The 25,204-nt window shown below is 31.5% G+C and overlaps 1 protein-coding gene across 3 annotated transcripts; it reads left to right on the plus strand.

The window, feature by feature from the left end:
* The first annotated feature begins 1,137 nt into the window (after positions 1–1,137).
* Positions 1,138–23,762, plus strand: LOC139528868 (uncharacterized). 3 transcript variants are annotated; one of them, XR_011665706.1, is made up of 4 exons: positions 1,138–1,221; positions 11,696–11,767; positions 22,228–23,346; positions 23,409–23,762. XR_011665706.1 is itself a non-coding variant. In XM_071325093.1 (3 exons), the coding sequence occupies exon 3, from the start codon at positions 22,273–22,275 to the stop codon at positions 23,263–23,265; it is 993 nt and encodes a 330-aa protein (XP_071181194.1). In that variant the 5' UTR covers positions 1,138–1,221; positions 11,696–11,767; positions 22,228–22,272; the 3' UTR covers positions 23,266–23,761. The 3 variants fall into 3 exon arrangements, 2 of the variants coding, with proteins under 2 accessions (XP_071181194.1, XP_071181195.1); XM_071325093.1 differs by having other exon boundaries at positions 22,228–23,761; XM_071325094.1 differs by lacking the exon at positions 1,138–1,221 and adding an exon at positions 11,094–11,191 and having other exon boundaries at positions 22,228–23,761.
* Positions 23,763–25,204: the final 1,442 nt, after the last annotated feature.

The raw sequence follows: 25,204 nt of genomic DNA on the forward strand, positions 1-25,204 counted from the left end.
AAAAATGCTCATGGTTGAGGATAGATAAAAATATATGTGTGGTTCCAGTTACCAAACCTAACCTACTTTTTAGTCTTTAATTATAGCCTTCTTAAAAAACTAAACATTTTTTTCATTAAGCACTTATTTAAAAAGTCAGAATGTTGCTCCCATAGTCTCAATGTAAAAAAAAAACCTACATTGTACATACCATGCATACCTGCCCTTACATGTAACTGGAACCATGCATACTATTTCCTTGGTAAGACATGCATTATAACTGTGTCATTTCCAATTTCCTATTTATAAAAAGATGATATATCAATGAAATATAAAAGAAACAAGAGTTGAACACCATGTAACTTTTGCAACTCAGGAACTTAATTTTAATTTTCAGTGGTTTCAATTTTAAAATTAATGTTTTTATGTTAAAGAGAATTTGAAGTTACATGATGAAGATCATCTTTCTAAAAAGTTAGATAGCAACCGAACCACATTCTGTATCAATGCCTGTAATGCAGTGGTTGTTTGTTGCTGCTGTTTTCGGTCATTATTTAACTTAAATTATTCCTTTAATTTCTTGTTTTACATTTGTCATTTTGGGGCCTTTTATAGATGGCTATGTGGTATGGGCTTTGCTCATTGTTGATGATGTACAGTGACTTAAAGTTGTTAATTTCTGTGTCATTTGGTCTCTGGAGAGTTGTCTCCCATTATTTTAATGTTGGAATGATATTGATACTTATTACTTTAATACCACTTCTTTTTATTTTTATAGTTAGAAATACATGTGTTTGAGCATTTTAAGGTTACGATGACTGTCATTTCCACTATACTGAACCTGCACTAGGTCACATTGACCTATTATTTTTAATATGCTCAAAAGTTCAAGGTCACTACTTATTATGAATTTAGTAAGCAGGTAACAAATTGATGACTTATTTTGACCTATTCAAGGGTTTGAAGGTCACATGATAACCCAATATTCTATTGTTTATGCTTGTTAACTTATGATATCAAGCTGCAATGCCAAGTTAATGATCTTTTCCCATGTGTATCCCTGACAATTGACTACATTAATTGGTAAGAAGACTGCAGTTGATAATAGTTTTATGATATACATGTTAATTGAAGACAATAATCCCTGGTTAATTACTGATACTGTTTATATATTTACAGGTTACTGGGTGTTTGTTGTGATTACATGTTTGGGATTGTAACTAGATCACAGATACAATAGTGGTAAGAAATTTATCTTTAGTATTTGATCAAAATTTAGGGGAGTAACAAAGTTGTCTCAATGGCTTTCATAATGACATCTCCTTCTTTTTATAATTATGTCACCTGGAAGCATAAAAAGTAATATGAAATTCACAAATTCTAGGATAAATAAAAATTAGCTTGATCTGAGATCAGCCTTTCTGTCATTTCTTTAGTTTATTCTTAATATACGTATTGTGTTCCATATTTATATAGAAAAGTTTTATTTTTCTTACATGGGAGATAACTCTATTATCCAAAAACAATTGAGATGATCTCTTAAATATATGTTACAGCTGTTCATTTAGCAGTAGATGTTTTTTAAATTGTTTAAAAGTTGTAAATGCATCTACTTGTGGCTTGATAAACAATTAAGGGGCTTGTGGTCATCAACTTTTGAAGAATGATTATAATAACGCTGACAGACTCAAAAATTGACGATCTAGTTACTGAGTGGGTATTTTTATGCCCCACCTACGATAGTACAGAGGGGCATTATGTTTTCTGGTCTGTGCGTTTGTTCGTCTGTTTGTCCCGCTTCAGGTTAAAGTTTTTGGTCAAGGTAGTTTTTGATGAAGTTGAAGTCCAATCAACTTGAAACTTAATACACATGTTCCTTATGATATGATCTTTCTAATTTTAATGCCAAATAAGAGTATTGACCCCAATTTCATGGTCCACTGACCATAGAAATAATAGTGCGAGTGGGGCATCCGTGTACTGGGGACACTTATTTTGTATTGTGTATATCAAGTTAAGTTTTATAACTGAACAGTCAGATTGTCAAGCAGGGTTTTTAGTTGTACAGTAATAACTTATAATTGACATAATTTAGTCAGTGTGATGTATAATGTCTGTAATAGTAAATACATGAATTGATAGAAAAAGTTCAGATATTAAGTCAACTTTGTAACCATTGACCCTAAACTGACCACTGAATAGAATAGTAATCCCTTGATTGTCTCCTGTTGAGACAGCTTCAGATTTATTAAGTTGATATATGATTTATTGATCTTGGAAGGAATTAGAACAGAAAGTAACAATCATACCAAAGGTTTAGACAGCCTATATAAACCCTAATACAATCACTCTATGTAAATAGAACATTTATTTGTTATCCATCTATTACATTGTGTAGGAATATGTTTTCCAATTAACCAGGGTTAAAGTTGAATTTTGATTGATAGTTGTCTCATTTGGCAATCATACCACATCTCATATTTATTTCAACATTTTTTTTTTAAATATATGCCTAGAAAAGATAACAGGAATTTTTGGACAGCACAACATTAGTGAAAAACTGAGAATTAGATAATTTACAAGGAAAATAACTGCATTCATGTAAAGATGTTAATTTCATACTTTGGCATTGTCTAGCTTAACTTCTTTCAAGAAAAAAATGTATATCATTACGTAAGTGGAACTAGTTTATTTCCTCCTTCTTTTATGAACATTGCAGTTTCTGTAAATTAATTGCATAGCATGGTACGAACCTTGGACAATTCATAGATTTTTTCCTTCTTAAATTAATTACTACTTATCCTTAAACTATATAATAACTTGTCATGCTAGTTTCCCATAAAGTACAATGAGCAATTATATCCTTAGAAAACAATTAAAGATATTAGATACTATGGATCAGGATCAGTTATAGAAAATATCCACCAGGGATGAAAACCTTATCTTTTTGAAATCATTTATATATATATATAGTGATAACATTACCATGTTGATTTCTGTATAACAGAGTAGAATTGATTGTTTGTATTCTACGTTACCAAGAGAATAAAATTCTACTACTTGTATTTGAACATGGACATTACATTGATTGTCCAGGACGGTTGTTTATATTCTACATATCATAAAAGGATATAATTCTACTACTTTTATAAGGACATGGACATTACATTGCTTGTCCGGGACGGTTGTTTATATTCTACATATCATAAGAGAATATAATTCTACTACTTTTATAAGGACATGGACATTACATTGCTTGTCTGGGACGGTTGTTTATATTCTACATATCATAAGAGAATATAATTCTACTACTTTTATTAGGACATGCTGGTAAATGTGTTTCTATTTTAATATTATATAACTGTTGGATACATTGGACAAATTCATATGACGTAAGATTTAAAATTAAATATTTATTTTTTATTGGCTTCAAGTTCACTGATTCATATCAATTCAAAGTTGTTGAAATTTTTGTTGAGTTTGCCTGAATTGTGGCTGGAATTTTTGTCAGTTGACTACATTCTTAAAAACTCATGATTTCCACTGGCCCCCTTTTAAATTAGCCAATCAGGTCTGCAACACTTTGAATTAGACTATCAGGTCTGCAACACTTTAAATTAGCCAATCAGGTCTGCAACACTTTAAATTAGCCAATCAGGTCTGCAACACTTTAAATTAGCCAATCAGGTCTGCAACACTTTAAATTAGCCAATCAGGTCTGCAACACTTTAAATTAGCCTGAATCAGGTCTGCAACACTTTAAATTAGCCTGAATCAGGTCTGCAACACTTTAAATTAGCCTGAATCAGGTCTGCAACACTTTGAATTAGACTATCAGGTCTGCAACACTTTAAATTAGCCAATCAGGTCTGCAACACTTTAAATTAGCCAATCAGGTCTGCAACACTTTAAATTAGCCAATCAGGTCTGCAACACTTTAAATTAGCCTGAATCAGGTCTGCAACACTTTAAATTAGCCAATCAGGTCTGCAACACTTGATTGATTTTTGATTTTTGTGTGTTTTAATGCCACTTTTAATGCCACTTTTAAGCACCGCTTTTTGGGCTATTTCATGGCGGCCTGTTTTTATTGGTGGAGGAAGCTGGAGAAAAACACAGACATTCCTTAGGAAAACTGACAATCTTAGTCAAAGATGATTGTAGTCAAAGTTTTGAACTCTATCACAGTGTTGACTGGCTAATGATTACAGTAGTAACTACTATTGAGACCACTCGCCCACCGAGGCCCCTACACTTGATTGATCTTTGAAACTCATAAAGGAAGTTTCGCTATATGGAGAGCTTTTTTATAACTTTTACTAACATTTTACTGACAAATTTTACGACCAAAAAATGTCTGGCATACTTTGTTTCTTTTAAATCTTTTTAAATCTATAATACTTTCAAAGACTTGGGATGATTTAGAGCTTGTTGAATATGTTCTTAGACACTGGTATGTTTTTAGATAAGTATTGTTTTAGTCTATTGCAGTTTACACATTTGTGGCAAATTTCTGTTAGGTTACTGCCTCATTGAAACCTGACCGCTGAGGCTCCTTTAATTCATAATGGAGATATGTTAAGTTACTGAATGAGAAAACTTTTTTAACATTTCAAATGTAAAAGAACTTCTGTTTTATTTATCTTAAAATGATATACACTTTATTAAAGTGCAAACAAATTTGTGGATTGAGTGTGCCAAGGTAGATTTGTGGATTGAGTGTGCCAAGGTCTATTCAGACTCTATTGACCAAACCTGAGGGTATTACCTTTAATCCAGGTAATAATCCACTGTATAATATGACTATTGAAATGTCATAGCTGTTTGTAAAGAGGATTACTTTGATAAATTAAGAAGATAAGACTCCAAATATATAACTACAGAACAGAAAATGTACAGTAGGTATTAATCCTGCTTGAAATTCTTATTTTAAGGGCATCCGATACAGTTTCTCGATAAAATGTCATTTTTATAATTTTGTAATATGTTGTAGGCTTTGGCGAGTTATAAAATAAAACACAAAATAAAACATAGGTCACCGTGCTTGTTTTCGAGAAAATTGAGGCTGAAAATTGGGGATTTGTGCAATTTTGTAAAAAAAATTGGCAATGTTATAAATTATTAAGATCGGGTTCAATCTGAAGCTGTGATTAGTGACAAAAAGGAAAAAAATAAATAAATACACGAATAAGTATACAATTATTCAAGCTTTAAATTGCTTGTTATTGCGGACCAGATGCTCAAAGTGGTATTTTTTTAAACCTAAAAAAATGGAAATAAACTGTTGCTGAAAATGTCATTTTTATCATTTTTCTGCATAAACTGCATTTTGTCATGCTTTCTCTAAATCTCAAATAAAAATATAGGTCACCGTGCTTTATTCCATGATAAACACGATTTATCCTAAAAATTTCGTCCCCCCTTTGTAACCTCAACGTTAGCGCTAAAGTGCACGACGTCGCTGGCAGACAATTTCGACATTATCTCTGCAAATTACCGGCGACATTTTTCAGATGTATAAATATTACATGTAAAGTACTATCTATAAATTGGTAATATTGTTTCCGGAAATAAAATCATGTGAATAACAAATACCTCTCTCTGTTTGTGGTCTAAGTGAGAAACATCTCAAGAAAAGTTATTACGGACTGTTGATAATTTTTACGGCTTTTAAAATTAAAGACTCGGCAATTTAGAACTTGACACAGGTACATGTACAGTGTACACACTTGTGTATTATTTTTTTACCATATGTTGACCTCTAGATGTTTTGTTTTGTTTGGTGGGCTGCTGTTTCATTTCAAATATTCCTTAAAATCCTTTTATTCACGTTTTAATCACTGAGAAATCCGGTTTTGTTGATACGAATTAAAAGTTAACGTCGATTAGACTTTATATAGGACAGTAAATCAAATTTAACGCGCATTGCAATTCGAATTAGAATTTACGTTAGTACGTAAAACATTTCGAATGCGAATTAAACTTATTTGAATTAGTTAATGCGAATCGAAATCGAATTACGTGTGAACTCAGCATTATCCTGCAAACGGAACTTCTTTTTTTTTGTACATAAATTGCAGAAAACAAAAGCAAAATCTTATAAAGGAGAATCTTCAATTTGCTAAAGAATGCTTTTGTCCAAACAATGAAACTATAACTTTGAATTTTTTGATTTGGCAAAAACGATTGGATTAGTTGCGATTAAAATCCTTCTCTCATAGCGTAATTTTATTGGTCAATAACTATATATTTGTTTCACCATATAGCGTGTAGATAAAATATCGCACGTCTATTCCTCTGTCTGTCCTTCCGGTCCTTCTGGTTAATTGTCGAGCCTGCAACTTTTGTTGCAGAAAGCTCGACATAGGGATAGTGATCCGGCGGCGGCGGCAGCGGCGGCGGCGGCGGCGGCGGCGGTGTTAGCTCACTTCTTAAAAGCTTTATATTTTAGAAGGTGGAAGACCTGGATGCTTCATACTTCGTATATAGATGCCTCATATTACGAAGTTTCCGTCAGTCACATGTCCAATGTCCTTGACCTCATTTTCATGGTTCAGTGACCACTTGAAAAAAAAGTTCAGATTTTTTGTAATGTTGAATTCTCTCTTATTATAAGTAATAGGATAACTATATTTGGTATGTGCGTACCTTGCAAGGTCTTCATGCCCGTCAGACAGTTTTCACTTGACCTCGACCTCATTTCATGGCTCAGTGAACAAGGTTAAGTTTTGGTGGTCAAGTCCATATCTCAGATACTATAAGCAATAGGGCTAGTATATTCAGTGTTAAAAGGACTGTAAGGTGTACATGTCCAACTGGCAGGTGTCATCTGACCTTGACCTCATTTTCATGGTTCAGTGGTTATAGTTAAGTTTTTGTGTTTTGGTCTGTTTTTCTCATACTTTATGCAATAGGTCTACTATATTTGTTGTATGGAATGATTGTAAGGTGATCATGTCTAGCGGACATATGTCATCTGACCTTGACCTCATTTTCATGGTTCAGTGGTCAAAGTTAAGTTTTTCAGTTTTGGTCTTTTTATCTGATACTATACGCCTTAGGTCAACTATATTTAGTGTATGGAAATATTTTATGATTTATATATTAGTCGCGCAGGTTTTATTTGACCTTGACCTCATTTTCACGGTTCATTGCTCAGTGTTAAGTTTTTGTGTTTTGGTCTATTTATCTTAAACTATAAGTATTAGGTCAACTATATTTGTTTTATGGAAGCATTGTTAGCTGTACATGTCAGCCTGGCATGGTTCATCTGACCTTGACCTCATTTTCATGGTTCATTGGTCTTTGTTTAGTTATCTTGGTTAATGTAACGTTTATGTGACAGTTGTAATAAAGCTTTATACTTAGGACTATCAACATAATATCAATGATTAGTATAGAAGGCGAGACATTTCAGTGTGTGCACTCTTGTTAAATTTTTCAAGTGTACAATTCTTGCTAACTTTCTATAAAACTGATATCGTATGGACACGCTCGAAAATCAGTGCATATCAACTATTCTTTAAAAGAGTTATGCCATTTGGAAATATTGATTATATTGGAAATTGCATTGTATTTGCTGTCATTCCATCATTTCTCTAATATATTTATAAAAAATATAAAGAACAAAATAAACAGCTGTGCTACGAGCGCATGATACGCCCGTCGTCTTATGAAAAAAACATAATACATGTTTTTAAAATAACACGGGGTTGTACAGGAAGTCATGCGAAGTATATCTTGACTCATTCATTATTCTTGCTCAATAAGAAGTTTGTATATCACAACATGTTTTATATGATCCCCAAATTGAAGCTCAATAAAAATTCAAGAACTCAAAAATGAATTAAAGAATCATTACGCAAAAGTATACAGATCTTAAGAATAATTTAACTAAAAAGTATGTGAAGTTTTATGCAATAATTAAAAATAGTTTCTGAGATACGGCGCAACATGTGAAAACCCCATTTTTGTCATAAACTCAATAACTCTAAAATCAAATCTTGAATCATCCTCAAAAAGTTTATATACAGATCTTCAGATAAATATAACTAAGAAGTGTGTAAATTTTTAAGCAATAGTCATAAATCTTATTTGAGATACACCGCGAACTGTGAAGAAAACCTGTTTAAGTTACAAAGTCCTGTAACTCAAAAAGTTCACCAAAAATTAAACAGATCGTTTGACCATCATGACTGAAAAAAGAACCATGTTCAGTTTAATGAAATTTGGATAATATGATGTACAATGTTTACGACGGGCAGACGGACGCGGGCATTTGTATACCATAATACGTCCCGTCAAAATTTTTACGGGTGTATAAACACATTGTTGGCTATTGCCTTTTGTTAGATAAAATACGTGCAACGTGGAAGAAATAAAAACATTAACTGCGTGTACCTACATTATAAGTATAAGTTTTAAAATATCATTGGTTTCCTTTGCTGTAATAAAATGTCATGATCCATGATGAATGATAATAAAAATGATAATTGACATGCACCAAAAGGGTCAGTCGTCTTGAGATTGCTCACTACGATATTTTGTTGAAGATCTCAAAGAAACATGTACAGTTATTTGTTTTATTTCTTATAATGCTATTAGACTGTTATCCTGTTCATCAAATGCACTAATATTAATGGCGTAGAAGTTCGCATGCGGGAGAAACAGAAATTGGAGCATCAAAATTCCACAAGTTACGTTTCTTATTACGGAACATTACACGCATTACGTCCCGTAAAAAGTGACGTTTTGCGGGAATTTAAACGCTTAACGTCGCGCCAAGAGTTAACTCCCTTGAAACTGTATCGGATGCCCTTAATTTGACTGTGTAATGAATGAAGATTTTATATTTGATTGCCTAATATGTTGTGGCCATTTAAGGGGATGGAGGGGTGTTACTTATTATTATGTGGACTATTTTATGAATCAAAGATGGACATCATATAGTATACCAATGTTTATCTGTTTGTCAGTCTTTCTTTACACTTGGTACATCACTTCATCACTTGAGTTTGCTTAGATTGATTTAATGGATAAAAATTAAAAGATGTCACATGATGCATAAACCTTATAGGGAAAATACTGGACTGTCTACCCCTGCTTCTTACAGAAGACACTGGTAGTGTTGTTTAACCACATAGGTACTGTATAAATAAATTTTAATTATTATTTAATGGTTTAGCCAACACCTGGTTCCCCTGAGGTCCATAATGATTGCTATGGTCACATGTCATCTGTTGTTTTCATATCATTTTATGTAACTGTTCATATTTTCATCTACATCTAAACAAATTATGACTTTTAAGCCAAACAACGCAGGTGTTATGCATGTAAGGTTATTTTTTGAAAGTACCCTATTTAGTCCCAACCATATGAATGCTTATAAAGAGGGAGGAAAGATACTAGAGCATGTAGAGGGACAGTCAAACTTACATTCAACTCAACGCTAATTGTTCATACTGACTGGTCAACTGAATTAATTTACTATTATAGGAACTATTAAACACTTTTGTAGACTATAGTGTTAACTAAACTTGAAGGTTCACAAAAATCAGAAATTTAATCTGATGGAAATTAAGTTTGGGAAAATAAATACGACAATTTATTCCAGTCATGCCAGTCTTCTATAAAGATAAACAGATAGAAAACTCCCACAGAAAGCATTTATTCTTATGATCTGAGCTAATTAATGTGGTATTTTCTTGTTATTCCCCGAAGAACATGATCTTTAGAATTTGATGTTGTTAATTCAAATGACATTTCAGCCAAAAAAAATGCATATACTAAAACAGAGATGGATTACCAATGAGTCCATAAAAATATATAATAAAATATTTTAAAATCATTTTGTCTAACTTTTATTCCTTTATAAATGTGTTATTTTCTGATGATTGTATTGTGTTTGTATAATAATTGGATGTTTGTTTTGAATCTGAATTAAAACACCTAGATCAATGGTTTGATTCATAAAACACTTGTTGATGTGTTTGATTTGTTAAACAATTGGATGCTTTTTTGTTGTAGATAAACACTTGGATATATAAAAAGGAAAATGTGGTATGATTGTCAATTGCAGTGAGACAACTCTCCACAAGAGACCAAATGACACAGTAATTTATTAACAACTTCAATGTTCTTTTTTCTCTTGGATGTTTGTTTTGATTTGTTAAACACTTGGATGTTTGTTTTGATTTGTTAAACACTTGGATGTTTGTTTTGATGTGTTGAACACTTGGATGCTTGTTTTGATGTGTTGAACACTTGGATGATTGTTTTGATTTGTTAAACACTTGGCTGCTTGTTTTGATTTGTTGAACACTTGGATGTTTGTTTTGATTTGTTAAACACTTGGATGCTTGTTTTGATTTGTTGAACACTTGGATATTTGTTTTGATTTGTTGAACACTTGGCTGTTTGTTTTAATTTGTTAAACACTTGGCTGCTTGTTTTGATTGTTGAACACTTGGATGTTTGTTTTAATTTGTTAAACACTTGGCTGCTTGTTTTGATTTGTTGAACACTTGGATGTTTGTTTTGATTTGTTAAACACTTGGGTGTCTGTTTTTGACTTTAAAAACAAGGATGATTGTCTTGATTTGTTGAACACTTGGATGCTTGTTTTGATTTGTTGAACACTTGTTAAACATTTTGCTGCTTGTTTTGATTTGTTCAACACTTGAATGTTTGTTTTGAGCTGTTCAGCATGAATATTAAAAAAGAAGTTGATTGTTTTGACTTTCAAAATGCCTTGATGTTTGTGTTTAGCTTTAAAAACAGTTGAATGATTGTTTTGAATTTTTAACACTTGATAGTTTGTTGTTGCCTTTCAAATCACTAAGATGTTGTTTTTTTATTTGTAATGGTATCAGAGTTTTTGTGGAATTTGTAAATCAATCGAATATGTGCTTTGATTTGTAAAACAGTAAAGTAGTATTGATAAACCTGACAATCTTTGAATAAGCTAGACCATGGCAAAATAAGCAAAAGATAAAACATTATTCATTAATTTCAGACTACAAAACATGATATAGGAAAGTAAAGACTGAACAATTGGATCCCCATTAAAAACTAATTTATTTATTATACATGGAGATCCAACAACATAATCTTTAAATGTATTGTTTTGCTTTTTCAAAAAGTAGATAAGGAGATGTGGGTCATGTATGATGCAAATGAGACAACTATCCGCCAAAGATCAATTGAAGTGAATGTAAGCTATTTACGACAACCCATTGGCCTTCAACAATGAGAAAAACCCATACAGTATAGTTGGCTTATTATAAAAAGCTCTAGTTGACATGAAAAATATGAAACAATCCAATTTAGAAAACTGATATTGTACTCAAATGTGTGTCATGGATAATGATAGGAAGGATTAAAACAAAGAAAACAGTAGCATGTTATAATAGCATAAGGAAGACATTTGATTGACTTCTAAACATTTTTTTTTTAACTGAATAGTTTTCTAAGAAGGATTTACTCTAAGATTTTACTAAAACAAGGATGTTACTTTGATGATTTACCAAAAGTTAATTTAGCAAAATGCCATGCACATCTAGATTAAATCTTCTAATTTTATTCATTATTTTTCTGTTTCCCTGTGGAACGAGCAGTGATAACAGAAATAAGTTAATTCAGAATGAAATATGATTAGGCTATAGATTTTTTAGTTGGTCTAAAATAATTTGTCACATGATTTTATTTGATATTTCAGATGATTGGAAACAAATGTGACTCCTGTTCGTAACAGTGAATGTATAGTTAGATTTGTCAGGATATATATATGGTAAGTAAATATCTTTTAAGATATGTAGATAACATTTCTGATATGTATTGTTCTTTCAAAAGGGGAGATTACTCTAGGGGATTTTTGAAGGATAGTTAAAAGACTTGTATACAATGATTATTGTTGTCTGTTTCATTTGACATGAAAAATACTTTATATTTAGCATATAAATAAGGCCAGCTTAGTAAGATTGGCCAGGGGTTTATAGTATGTATATATGTTAATAACAGCCAAAAAATAAAGAAAAGGGAAAAATGGCAGAAATGATAAATAGAGAAATTGGCATGGACTAAGGAATAGAGAAAATGGGGAGCTTTCATAAAAGAAAAGAGAGTAATTTACCTTTGTTTTAAAATTATTTGAGCAACAGAGCTTGAAACAGCAGTTATAAATTGAGAAGTTGAATTTATGAAATATATCATCACTAGCAAAAATCTAAAATTTCCATTGTTGCATTTATATAATATATCACAATGATATTGACTAATATAATACCAATTGATGGATGGTTTAAAACACAGCTGTTCTTTATAGTCATCACCATAAATATATTGGTTCAATAATCAAATTTATCTAACATTTATTGGCATAGAAGTTATATGATATATATGATATTTAAAAAAATAAATAATGGAACAATAGAATCTGTTATACAACTTAAAACTGTAATATTTCACCTCTCAACATCTGCATTCTCTAGTATCTGAACCCAAGTCATACTTGTAAATTAACATGTAGCTTAATATATATAAAAAGAAGATGTAGTATGATTGCCAATGAGACAACTCACCAAGAGACTAAAATAACACAGACATTAACAACTATATATTGCCTCCAACAAAGCCGGGCATACCGCATAGGCAGCTATCATAAGTCAGTTCGAATTGTTTCACATTTTTCATGTCATGCTCTTATATACCTAACTAGTATAGATCAGTATACAATATGGGTTTTCTCATTATTGAAGGCCTTACAGTGCCATTATATTGCTTACTTCCATCTCCTTTCATATTTAATGGATATATATATATATAGTTGTCAACAATAGTTCTGTTGTATATCACAGATGTATATTTTGTAGCAGAAAAAGGGGGGATGAGTCACGCTGTTAAGTGATTCCCTATATAATCAACCAAAAATGTTTCCCACAAAAGGGAGGTCTCCTCAGGTACCCCTTGGATCTGCCTATGCATTGCAATTAGGTTGAATTGAGAATATTATTTTTAAATAAAGAAAAATGTATTAAAATGATATTGTAATAATTTTTCAAAAACATTCTAGTGTAAATTGACATATATATATATATATCAGAACAAAAAGAATGGTGAGCTTTAGCCATCACTTGGCGTCTGTCGTCATCGTCTGTCTAGTGCAAACTTTTTCTCCTCTGAAACTACTGAACCAATTCCAACTTACTTACGCTGAAAGATCCTAAGGGTATCTAGAATTAAGTTTGTGTTTTATTTTTTAGTTCGTCAAAAAACATGGCCACCATGACTAAAAATAGAACATAGGGGTAAAATGCAGTTTTTGGCTTATATCTCAAAAACCAAAGGATTTAGAGCAAATCTGATATGTGATAAAAGTGTTCAATAGGTCATTAGTTCTATTATCCCTGAAATTTTCAGATGAATCTAACAACCAATTGTTGGGTTGGTGACACTAAATTGGTAATTTTAAGGAAATTTTGCAGTTTTTGGTTATCATCTTGATTATCATTAATAATAAAGACAAACTGTATTCACAAAAATTTTCAGCAAGTAAGATCTACAAATAAGTTTATATAACCAAAACTGTCAATTGAACCCTAAAGGAGTTATTGCCCTTTAAAGACAATTTTACACAATTTGTTTAAAAGATAATTAAATGCCAAAAAATTTTACCTGATCTTTAACTTTATTTGAAAATGAATTGTTTTAATTATGAACCAAATTATTTTTGTGTGTAAATTTCCATCAGTCTTTAAGATTAACAAAATCACTTTCTACTTTGGTTAATCCTTAATTGGATTATACTATAATTAATATTTTAAGATGTTATTATGCCATTAACTTCTTACTTCACACTACTTCTTTTGAATGGTGATTTAATTACAATGCTATTTATAGCTATTGATTAATTTGATTGTTTGTTAGCACCTGTATAAAAGGTAAGAAATTCATTGGTCAAGATTTCATGTTTTGACTGGCAAAGGGGTCATTTCTCTGGTTCAAAACATTAGGAATTTTTTGTCCAGAAGTAAACAGATTTAAATATACTTGACAATGCATTATATACATGTATACCTGTAGATAAACTATCCGACCCCACAGGTGAGTGAACAATAATACAAATGTAACTCTTCAAATAATTTAGGAAAAAAGACATTACAATTGTTTTCTTAAGATTAATACCTATTTAATGTTATGTTAAGGATGTACTTAGGTGAGGTTTGGGAATAAGTGTCAAATTTTTAAAATCCTTGGTGTTTTTCCATACCATTTGAGGTAAAATATTTTGCCCCATAACACCTATTTATTTTTTAACATAAGACTTAATAGCTCATAAAAGGTCATTTGACAAAATTTAAACAGATTCTTAATTTTCTATCTTTTGATTTGAGACCCAAATGATACCAATGCAAAGTTAAGGTAAAAGTCCAAGTAAGCCTTTTCCCGCCATATTTTATAAATCAAATAGCATGAAAAGGAGCTCCATGACCTATCATTATTTTTATACTGAACTAATTCTCTTCCAGCTTAAAGTATCAATTTTGATTTTTTTTATTAATTAAATTTTACCTTAGATCACTTAAGTTCATCCTCAAGTCACAACTATACAACATGTAGTAAGATATGACCGTGTTATTTGAAATTTATTTTGTTTACTTCACTTATTATGTAATATATATACAGAATTTTTTACACTGCCACCAATCATGATAAAATTGAGAATGGAAATGTGGAATGTGTCAAAGAGACAACAACCTGACCTTGGAAAGACTGTATTTTAAAGTGCAGAATGTATATAGTGAAAATTTGGAAAAATTGTAGACACATCTGATAGTTTATTATTACATGTATTATGACATTATTATACTTGTTTGATTTGAAACAAATGTTATATTTGGGTTTGGTCTGAGAGTGTTTAATAGAAAAAAAGATCAGATGTGATCAAAAGTGCTGTCGAGACAGTAACCAAACAATTAGAATTACATATGACAGCAACCTAAAACCAAAATAAAAGCTAGCAGTTCTCTATAGATCACCATACAGAAATCAGTTAAATACTCTTGTGTTCATGCTTTAAACTCCCCACAGTTTAGTTGTAAATGAATTCTTAAGATACAACTAATTATGCCCCATTTATGGGCATTATGTTTTCTGGTCTGTGCGTCCGTCTGTCCGTTCGTCCGTCCGTCTGTCCGTTCGTCCGTCCGTCTGTTCGTCCGTCCGTCTGTTCGTTCGTCCGTCCGTCTGTCCCGCTTCAGGTTAAAGTTTTTGGGCTTCAGGTTAAAGTTTTTGGTCAAGGTAGTTTTTGATGAAGTTGAAGTCCAATCAACTTGAAACAGTATACATGTGCCCTATGATATGATCTTTCTAATTTAAATGCCAAATTAGAGTTTTGACCCCAATTTTACGGTTCACTGAACATAGAAAATGATAGTGCAAATTTCAGGTTAAAGTTTTTGGCTTCAGGTTAAAGTTTTTGGTCAAGGTAGTTTTTGATGAAGTTGAAGTCCAATCAACTTGAAACTTAGTATACATGTGCCCTATGATATGATCTTTCTAATTTAAATGCCAAATTAGAGTTTTGACCCCAATTTTACGGTTCACTGAACATAGAAAATGATAGTGCAAATTTCAGGTTAAAGTTTTTGGCTTCAGGTTAAAGTTTTTGGTCAAGGTAGTTTTTGATGAAGTTGAAGTCCAATCAACTTGAAACTTAGTATACATGTGCCCTATGATATGATCTTTCTAATTTAAATGCCAAATTAGAGTTTTGACCCCAATTTTACGGTTCACTGAACATAGAAAATGATAGTGCAAATTTCAGGTTAAAGTTTTTGGCTTCAGGTTAAAGTTTTTGGTCAAGGTAGTTTTTGATGAAGTTGAAGTCCAATCAACTTGAAACTTAGTATACATGTGCCCTATGATATGATCTTTCTAATTTAAATGCCAAATTAGAGTTTTGACCCCAATTTTACGGTTCACTGAACATAGAAAATGATAGTGCAAATTTCAGGTTAAAGTTTTTGGCTTCAGGTTAAAGTTTTTGGTCAAGGTAGTTTTTGATGAAGTTGAAGTCCAATCAACTTGAAACTTAGTATACATGTGCTCTATGATATGATCTTTCTAATTTAAATGCCAAATTAGAGTTTTGACCCCAATTTTACGGTTCACTGAACATAGAAAATGATAGTGCAAATTTCAGGTTAAAATTTTTGGTCAAGGTAGTTTTTGATAAAGTAGAAGTCCAATCAACTTGAAACTTAGTATACATGTTCCCTTTGATAAGATCATTCTAATTTTAATGCCAAATTAGAGAATTTATTCCAATTTCACAGTCCTTTAAACATAGAAAATGATAGTGCGAGTGGGGCATCCGTGTACTGTGGACACATTCTTGTTTTAAGATCTACTTTAAACAGATCTGACAAACGTTTAATTTCTTTATGGTAATACATACTTTAGAAGCAAAAACCATTGTATACATATTTATTAGATAAATCAATGTCCTGAAACACTGACCACATCAGAAACTGACCAATATAATTCATAGTGTAAAAAATGACACTCGGTCATACCATTTGACATTTTCAGAAGAATTTTGAATTACTATTTGTGTATATGTATTTGTTCCCATCGATTACAAACAGTGATGAGGTCGTCCATGAAATTAGGTAAAGATTTTCTCTGCAAACATAATTATATGGGCAGTATTGAATGAAACTAATACTGTAGAAAATTAGTGATTACTCAATCAAGAGTGGACTCAATCATGAGTGTATGGAATGCCTTTGATATCAGGCTTTATAAATGTACAAGCAGAAATGATGTCTGTTGGGTTTATACTCTTGATTCAAAGCTCATGCTTAAAGCTTCATTGTGTTCATGTTATTGACCTTGTTAGATAGTATTTCCGTTCTACAAATCATCAGGTTTGCATGAAAAGTGTTTTGTATCAAATTCTTTTTTTTTCTAATTTATAAACCCTACGCCAAAAAATAGCAATGGGTTAGATTTTATTAAGATTGAGAATGGAAATGGGGAATGTGTCAAAGCAACATTTGTCAATATTTTTGTTTGAGATGATAGTTTCAATAACTTCATTAAATATCAAATTGCAACCATATTTGGGTATAATACTGTAATTGAATTTATTTTCGCGGATACTTATTTTCGTGAATTGTGTTTTTCAGTATTTATTTTCACGATTTTAAAATTATTGCCTTTCAGTTGAAAGGTTTGATTTAGATTCTCGTGTATTTATTTTCGCTATAATAAACCAACCGTGAAATTTGTGAAAATAAGTACAATTACAGTAGTCACAAAATGAGAGGAAGATTATTTTTGATTTAGAGGTCAATACATCCAAGGTCAAGGTGGTATATATATAATTGCTCCCAGAAACCTGAAATTTGTGCAAGAAATTGGATTGGCCTGCTGCATGGTTAATGGATTGCTCACTTAAGGTCTCTATTTCTAGTTAAAGATTCTTTAGTTTTTGATTGTATAAGGACATTCTTATAATCTATAATAGTGTATGTAACCTTTAGAAATAAATACTACACAAATACCTAATTACTTTAATAATCTGTTAGAATTATCCTTGTTTATGGAAATATTTTATTTATAGAGCATTTAATATACAATGATAACTACATTTTACCATGAACTGTAAATAACAAAACTGTAAATGTACTAATTTACCAATGATTTTATATTAAGTAAATGTTTGACAAGATAAGGCTTGACCTATGAATTTAGACCTTGCATTCCTTGCAGCATTATACTGGTATTGTTATTAGGATGTTATTGTTGGTGTAATTGTTTTAACTTCAGATATGAAAATAAGAAGATGTGGTACGATTGCCAATGAGACAACTTTCCAACAGAGAGTATTAAATGGAATGACACTGAAGTTAAATTAAAATGTTAACTGTCATTTTAGTGTTATATTCAATATTTCGATATGCTAATTTTAGATGAGTCTCCTCATAATGAAAGTTAAATTAACAACTATAGGTCACCATACAGTCTTCAACAATAAGTAAAGTCCATACAGCACAGTCAGCAAAAGGCCCTGAATTTTATGACAAATTAAATGTAAATCAATTTTAGAAAACTTAATACACAGCTACTTTTGTACAAGTACTGTTTATATACAGATTTACAGATGTACATGTGATATGCATCCTTCAAACTGTGCATCAAGATTACTTGTACTGAAGTAGCTTTGTAGTCCATCAATTGCTTCTCTTACCAAATTGTTTATGTACAAATACAACAAGTGGCATTCATTTTAATTTAATTTTAATGTGCGTATTGTTATGCGTTTACTTTTCTACATTGGCTAGAGGTACAAAAATGTATAGGGGGAGGGTTGAGATCTCACTAACATGTTTAACCCCGCCGCATTCTTGCGCCTGTCCTAAGTCAGGAGCCTCTGGCCTTTGTTAGTCTTGTATTATTTTAATTTTAGTTTCTTGTGTACAATTTAGAAATTAGTATGGCGTTCATTATCACTGAACTAGTATATATTTGTTTAGGGGCCAGTTGAAGGACGCCTCAGGGTGCGGGAATTTCTCGCTACATTGAAGACCTGTTGGTGACCTTCTGCTGTTGTTTTTTATTTGGTCGGGTTGTCTCTTTGGCACATTCCCCATTTCCATTCTCAATTTTATTAACACCAAACAGAGTGTCTAGAACATTGTTATTTAATTACAGAGATGACAAGGACAAATTAATCTGCATATAAAGAATCAGTGATATTACAAAAGATATTGAATGGTTTGAGAACTTACATGATTTACATCTTCATTAAGTTTATCACATGATTTACGTGGAATCAATTAATTTTATCATTTACAATATAAATTCATAAATAGATGAGGGGGGATATATAAAGACCTTTATTGGTCAGGACTCTGGATGTGTTTTTAAGCTCTGGATTTGGGGATTGACCCTTTCAGGATCTGTGAATTCTTTTTTTGAATATTGGGATGTCAGGATTTAAATTTATTTAAATTGGGGACCTCAGGATTTCAGGATTAGAACCCCTCCTACCCCCCTCATAGATGCTCTCCTGCAGTCTACAGTCTATGTTAGTAAATATGTTTTAACATTGATTATACAATTAACATATTAACTATTATTACAACACTTTATAATAAATAATTCGAAAGGGTTCCACGGAACCAATTTCGCTCGCCTACTTTTCAATTTTGCTGCTAATTGCAGGTTCAACAAAAATGAGGAAAATAAATAATAGAAATTTTCCTCTCAGTACTATCTTTTGATTGTAAGAGGCTTCTAAATTAAATAATCTGAGTTTGGTAGAATTCAAGGATAGTTTAAGAAAATTATTAGAATTTCAAAAACTTTAACAACAGAGTGAATATTTGTGGACGCCTGCACCGACAGAATGTAGGATTGCTTTTTCAACAAAAGTCCAAGGCTCAACAAAAATTGATACTAGGACAGGGCGTGGATTTAAGTAAAAAAAAAAGTAAAGTCACAAAAAGTTGATTCTCCAATGTTATTAACTCAACCAGAAATCATTATTGAAATGTCATGAATAAAAAAAGAGTACATGTATTTATAAAACTTCTAATTTTTAATTTTTTTGTTAGGTTGAAAAATGTAATCCAATCTTGAATACACCATTTGAATTGCTGTTAATTCAGGCAGGTTTTTGTTTGTGCTATTAGCCTATTAGTGTAGCTGTTTACAACAGTCACAAATTACCGATCTTAAAATTTTTTGCATAGAAATCATTATAACTATTATCAAATTTAAAATGCTCATTAAAGTTCATTTTATTTTTATCAAACCTTTTCAGTCACAATTTTTGCAATGATAAAAACATCACAAAAAATGCTGAGTTTGCAGTATTTATTAATTGTAACAAATCCTACTATAATTCGACATTTGAAGATTTAAAAATAGGTTAATAAATTACTATTTTAAGTAAAAGAGAATTTGTTTGAATCTTTTAAAGGATAAAAGCATGCAAACGTTTCACTACCAACATAAATTGCAATCTTTTGAAAATGAACGAGAACTTTGGCGTTTTGAACTTTAAGATGTTGATAAGTTTTCAGTTGATGAGATTTATGTTTAATCCCTTTGATGGCGTTGATGTAATTCTGATTGTCATTGGATTTCTTTACTGCAGCGCCTCATTTACTTCATGGATCTTTACTGATGTCGCTTGAATAAGTGAAACATCAGAACTATATAAACTTAATAGTAAACACAAATTGTTATTCAGGCAATAAATTAAAAACTGTTGCGTATTAGGATGAATAAGAATTATTCAAGCTTAAAAAAAGTCTTAATTGTAAAGAATTACATTAAGATGAAATGTTACTATTGAATATGATTTTCACTTTCAAAATAAATATCACAATATTAAATATTTTCACTAATTTATCAGCAATAGTTGAGACTATATATATACATTTCTATAAATGAGATTTAGCATTTCATGAAAATGGAAATATATGGTAAATATAGAATGATGTGATTTTCCTTATCAGTCTTATACTGCATTTTCAATTTTACGATTGTAAACTCTGACTAGCTATATATAATGACTATATTTATAAGCAATCAATAAATGCCTTTTGAAGGTTTGATTTTACTATTAACTTATAATGGAGGCATTAAATTAAAATTTATTAAAGACCAAAACATTATTTGGCTATTAAATACAACGAAGGTTGGCAGACTTCTATAAAACTAGTGATAGAGCAGGAAAATGTTATAGTCTTTACTTCTAGAAAGTTAACTTTATTGAACAATATAAATTGTTTTATTTACTTTTTGTGGGAAAAGAAAGATTGCTTTATTGTTATCTGCATTAGTTGTGCAGCTGCTATAATGACATTTAGTCAATACTTGTCTATAGCCACATGTAAAATTGATGTTTTCTTTATTATAGGAAGCTCTCATGGTTTTCATAGCATGGTCGTATTAGGGCAAACATTAATTCCATTTAGAGAGCAAGTGGTTGTATAGACTTCACCTACTTATCTGTATATCTGAAAATGAAATTGAGAATGGAAATGGGGAATGTGTCAAAGGGACAACATCCCGACCATAGAGCAGACAACAGCCGAAGGCCACCAATGAGTCTACAATGTCGCGAGAAACTCCCTCACCCGGAGGCGTCTTTTAGCTGTCCCCTAAACAAATATATATACCCATTCAGTGATATTGAATGTCATTATCTAAACTCTGAGTTATACACAAGAAACTTAAATTAAAAATCAAACAAGACTAACAAAGGCCAGTCTTACTCAGGTTCCTGACTTAAAACAGGCGCAAAATTGCTTTTTTTACCTTTTTTGGTTGCTGTCTTATTGATACAACCCCCCCTCATTTCTTTTTATTTTTGGGTCAACGGTAGCTTAAAGTGGTTTGAGTAGTTTATCCACTATTTCACAAGACTGTCAGCACTATAAAGGTTGGGAGTCAGAACCAGGCACATGACAGATGCATTAGACTAATACAATTATTTACCAGTTTTTCTATTGAAGTTCCGTCAGGTTCTTTCTGGGCTACTCCAGCTTCCTCCACCAATAAAACTGGTGGCCATAATATTGCCAATAGTAATGCCATGATATCGCCAATAGTAATGCCATGATATCGCCAATAGTAATAAAAGTGATGTTACACATCAATAATCTATCAATCACTTTAATTAAACTGAGAAGAAGACAATGCAGTCACACTTCATATCTTAAAATCTTCAAAAATAGTCCAATCAGCTGGATCCTTACGCAGTTTGCAAATAAATCTATATAAACATTTATTATTAAATCTAGATGTTATTTGTTATTTATAAATAAAAAGATGTGGTATGATTGCTAATGAGACAACTGTCCACAAGAAACTAAAATGACACAGAAATTAACAACTATAGGTCACTGTACAGCCTTCAACAATGAGCAAAGCCCATACCGCATAGTGAGCTTTAAAAGGCCCTGAAATGACAATGTAAAACAATTCAAACAAGAAAACTAACGGCCTTATTTAGTACAGTAGCACCTTGAGTGGGTTTCCCCTTTCAAAAAAATATGCTATGCAGGAATTATTTTGACGAATTCATGGGGAGATTTATAACTGAAAGGACCATAAGATGGTTCGTAACATTTTAAGGAAGAAAAAATAACCATTTGTAGAGAATCCCTAACAACACAAACATTTGTTTTCTGTTTTATATTTATGTAACCTTTATCTTTTATTTTTCAGCTTTAAACAAATGACAATTTTGAAGTGAATGATTGAGAACTAGCTATGACCATGACAGCCACTGCATTTATTATGTACAGTCTCGCCAATATTGTCGGAATACTTCTGTTCTGGCTTTATAAAAAGAGAGACAAGAAGGAGAAAAAACCATCGGAATCAGAGGAATTAGAAAATGCAACTGTTCGTAGAAGACGTTTAAAACATCAGCCATCTTTACTGGCCTTACTGGGTCTTTCACATACATATAACGACAGATCATTTTGTCCGATAGAAGATCATTTTCATAGTTTTACAGAAGTCAGTGAAGCGTTTAAGAGAGCAGGATTGGAGAAATGTGGTTTGATCATTGGCGTTGATTTTACAGCGAGCAATGAGTGGCAGGGACGTAAAACATTCAGTAGTCAGTGCCTTCATAAAGTCATTCCAGGAAAAATTTATAATCCATATCAAAAAGTGGTGTCCATTATTGGTCAAACGCTTGAACCGTTTGATGACGATAATCTTATTCCTACTTATGGATTTGGAGATTCCTTAACTAATGACGAAGACGTGTTTAGTTTCCATAGCAATGGGAATGCATGTAAAGGATTTTCAGAAGTTTTACATAAATATAATGAATATGCAACAAATCTTCAGTTTAGTGGACCAACAAATTTTGAACCAATTATAAATAAAGCGATAGAAATTGTAAAGTTACGAAAATCATATCATATACTAATCATCATTGCAGACGGTCAAGTGACGGAGGAATCACGGACAATTCAGGCCATTGTTAGGGCATCGGAATATCCTCTGAGTATTGTTGTCGTTGGTGTTGGCGATGGACCATGGGATATTATGGAGGATTATGATGATTTTTTACCGAATAGAAAATTCGACAACTTTCAGTTCGTAAATTATCATTCTGTTACATCAAAAACAAAAAACCCTGATGCAAGTTTAGCGTTAAATGTTATGATGGAAATCCCACATCAGTATAAGATTATAAAAGCTTTAGACTATTTAAACACAATACAAACTGTCAAGTCAGATGTATGACACATGAAATGTTTTATTTTTATGCCTTACTTGAAGTAGGGTGGCATTATGTTTTTAGGACTACATTGGTCCATTCCTAAAGTATGTTCCACTTTAAGTAGGGTGACATTATGTTTTTAGGACGTGATTGGTCCATTCCTAAGTATGTTCCAAACAATGTTTTAATTTTGGTAGTTTACCAACAAGCAGTTGGTACATTAACTTTGAACTTAGAGAAGATGTGCATTGTGTTCTGAACTTTTTGAAAATATGTTCAAGTTAGGGTTTTGATCCATTTTCATGGTTCATCAATAAGGTAGACATTTTTTTTTATTATACTTCATGTCAAAATGCCAGATTTTGATTGGCTAATACGAGGGTGTCAATTTACTCTATTACCCTTCATGGAGACGCTTGATCAAGTGTGCGCTTTATTAAATACGACTCTATCCTATGACAAATATTCTATCACCCTTCACAGAGACGCTTGATCAAGTGTGCGCTTTATTTAATACGACTCTATCCTATAGCAAATACTCTATTACCCTTCACTGAGACGTTTGATGAAGTGTGCGCTTTATTAAATACGGATGGTTATGTACAAGATCTCATAGTTTATTATTTTGAATTTTAAATTTAATCGATAGTAATAACAGAACATTCAGTATAATAAATTAAATAACACATATCTGAGAGGGTGATAAAGCAGATTGTTACCCCTCGAAAAGACATTGTCAACCTTGGCTTCGCCTCAGTTGACAATGTTTTCTCGGGGTAACAATCTGCTCTATCACCCTCTCAGCTATGTGCTATTTATATAATACAATACTGAAACTTAGAACACATGTTCATGATGATGTGAACTTTTATTAAGACATGTATGTATACGTGTATATATATGCAAAATTAGCATTTTGAACCTGTTATTCCACTGAAGGTTGAAATTGGATAATGGGAGCCAGGCATAGTTTCCAATGGACACATATTCTTGTTACAATCCTTTATCTTCCATGTGCATGTTGTCAGCAGCTGAACATTTTATATCAATCAAATAGATTCTGATGAAAGTTATCTCCCCTTTGATTATTGTAAATGTCCTTAAAATATAAAGAAAGAGAGAGTAAAGGTTTAAAATGATAGTCTTCCAAACTTATAAGGGTAGCAGCACAATCAAATTGTACAGTTTAATGTGAAAATAATCAGGAATAGATCTAATAGGTGTTGAGTTTTTGAATTTATTTAATAAATTGACTAAAGTGTTAATATATATATATATGCAACAGTTTAAAATAATCAAAATCGTAAAACAGTGCCTGCTTAAGTTCTTATTAGGCAAAAACAAATTAAAGGTAATTTTTGTCTTTTTTATTTTGTTTAATTGCTCTATTTTTAGTGGGTTTTTTTAGGGGGAGGTTTAGTTAATAAGTAAGTACCACAACAACAAAAAATATATATATAGAGAGAGAGAGTTCAGTCTTCTACAATGGACATGTGACTGTATGCCATGAATCAAGTTGTCAGTTGTAATGATGGTCAATACAAATTGAAAAAAGCACAGTGGCAGACTGTAAAAGAAAATTGATTGCTTGTACATGTATTGTAAAGTTATATAAGATGTATGGTGCTATTGGACAGTTTATAACAGATAGACTGGTAACATTTGGTATGTGACACTTCATTTATAACTCTTTTATAGATCTGAAAATACTGTATGATTTAAAAACAATCACTCACAAGACCTTTGTGAAAAGAAAAATATAGACTGTTGCAGAAATGTCAGACTTTAATAATCTAATCTTTCACTGACACAGAGAGCATGCAACTACCAATTAAACAATTCACCACAATTCTTTCTTTTATTTATATATATTTTTGTGGTTCAAAATGTATGGGCTCAATTTTTTCTGATAACAGTAAAATATGTGTTAAATTATGAAATTATGATCATTATTGTAAAAAA

This window comes from Mytilus edulis, chromosome 6 (assembly GCF_963676685.1).
Source record: "Mytilus edulis chromosome 6, xbMytEdul2.2, whole genome shotgun sequence".
NCBI classification, from domain to species: domain Eukaryota; kingdom Metazoa; phylum Mollusca; class Bivalvia; order Mytilida; family Mytilidae; genus Mytilus; species Mytilus edulis.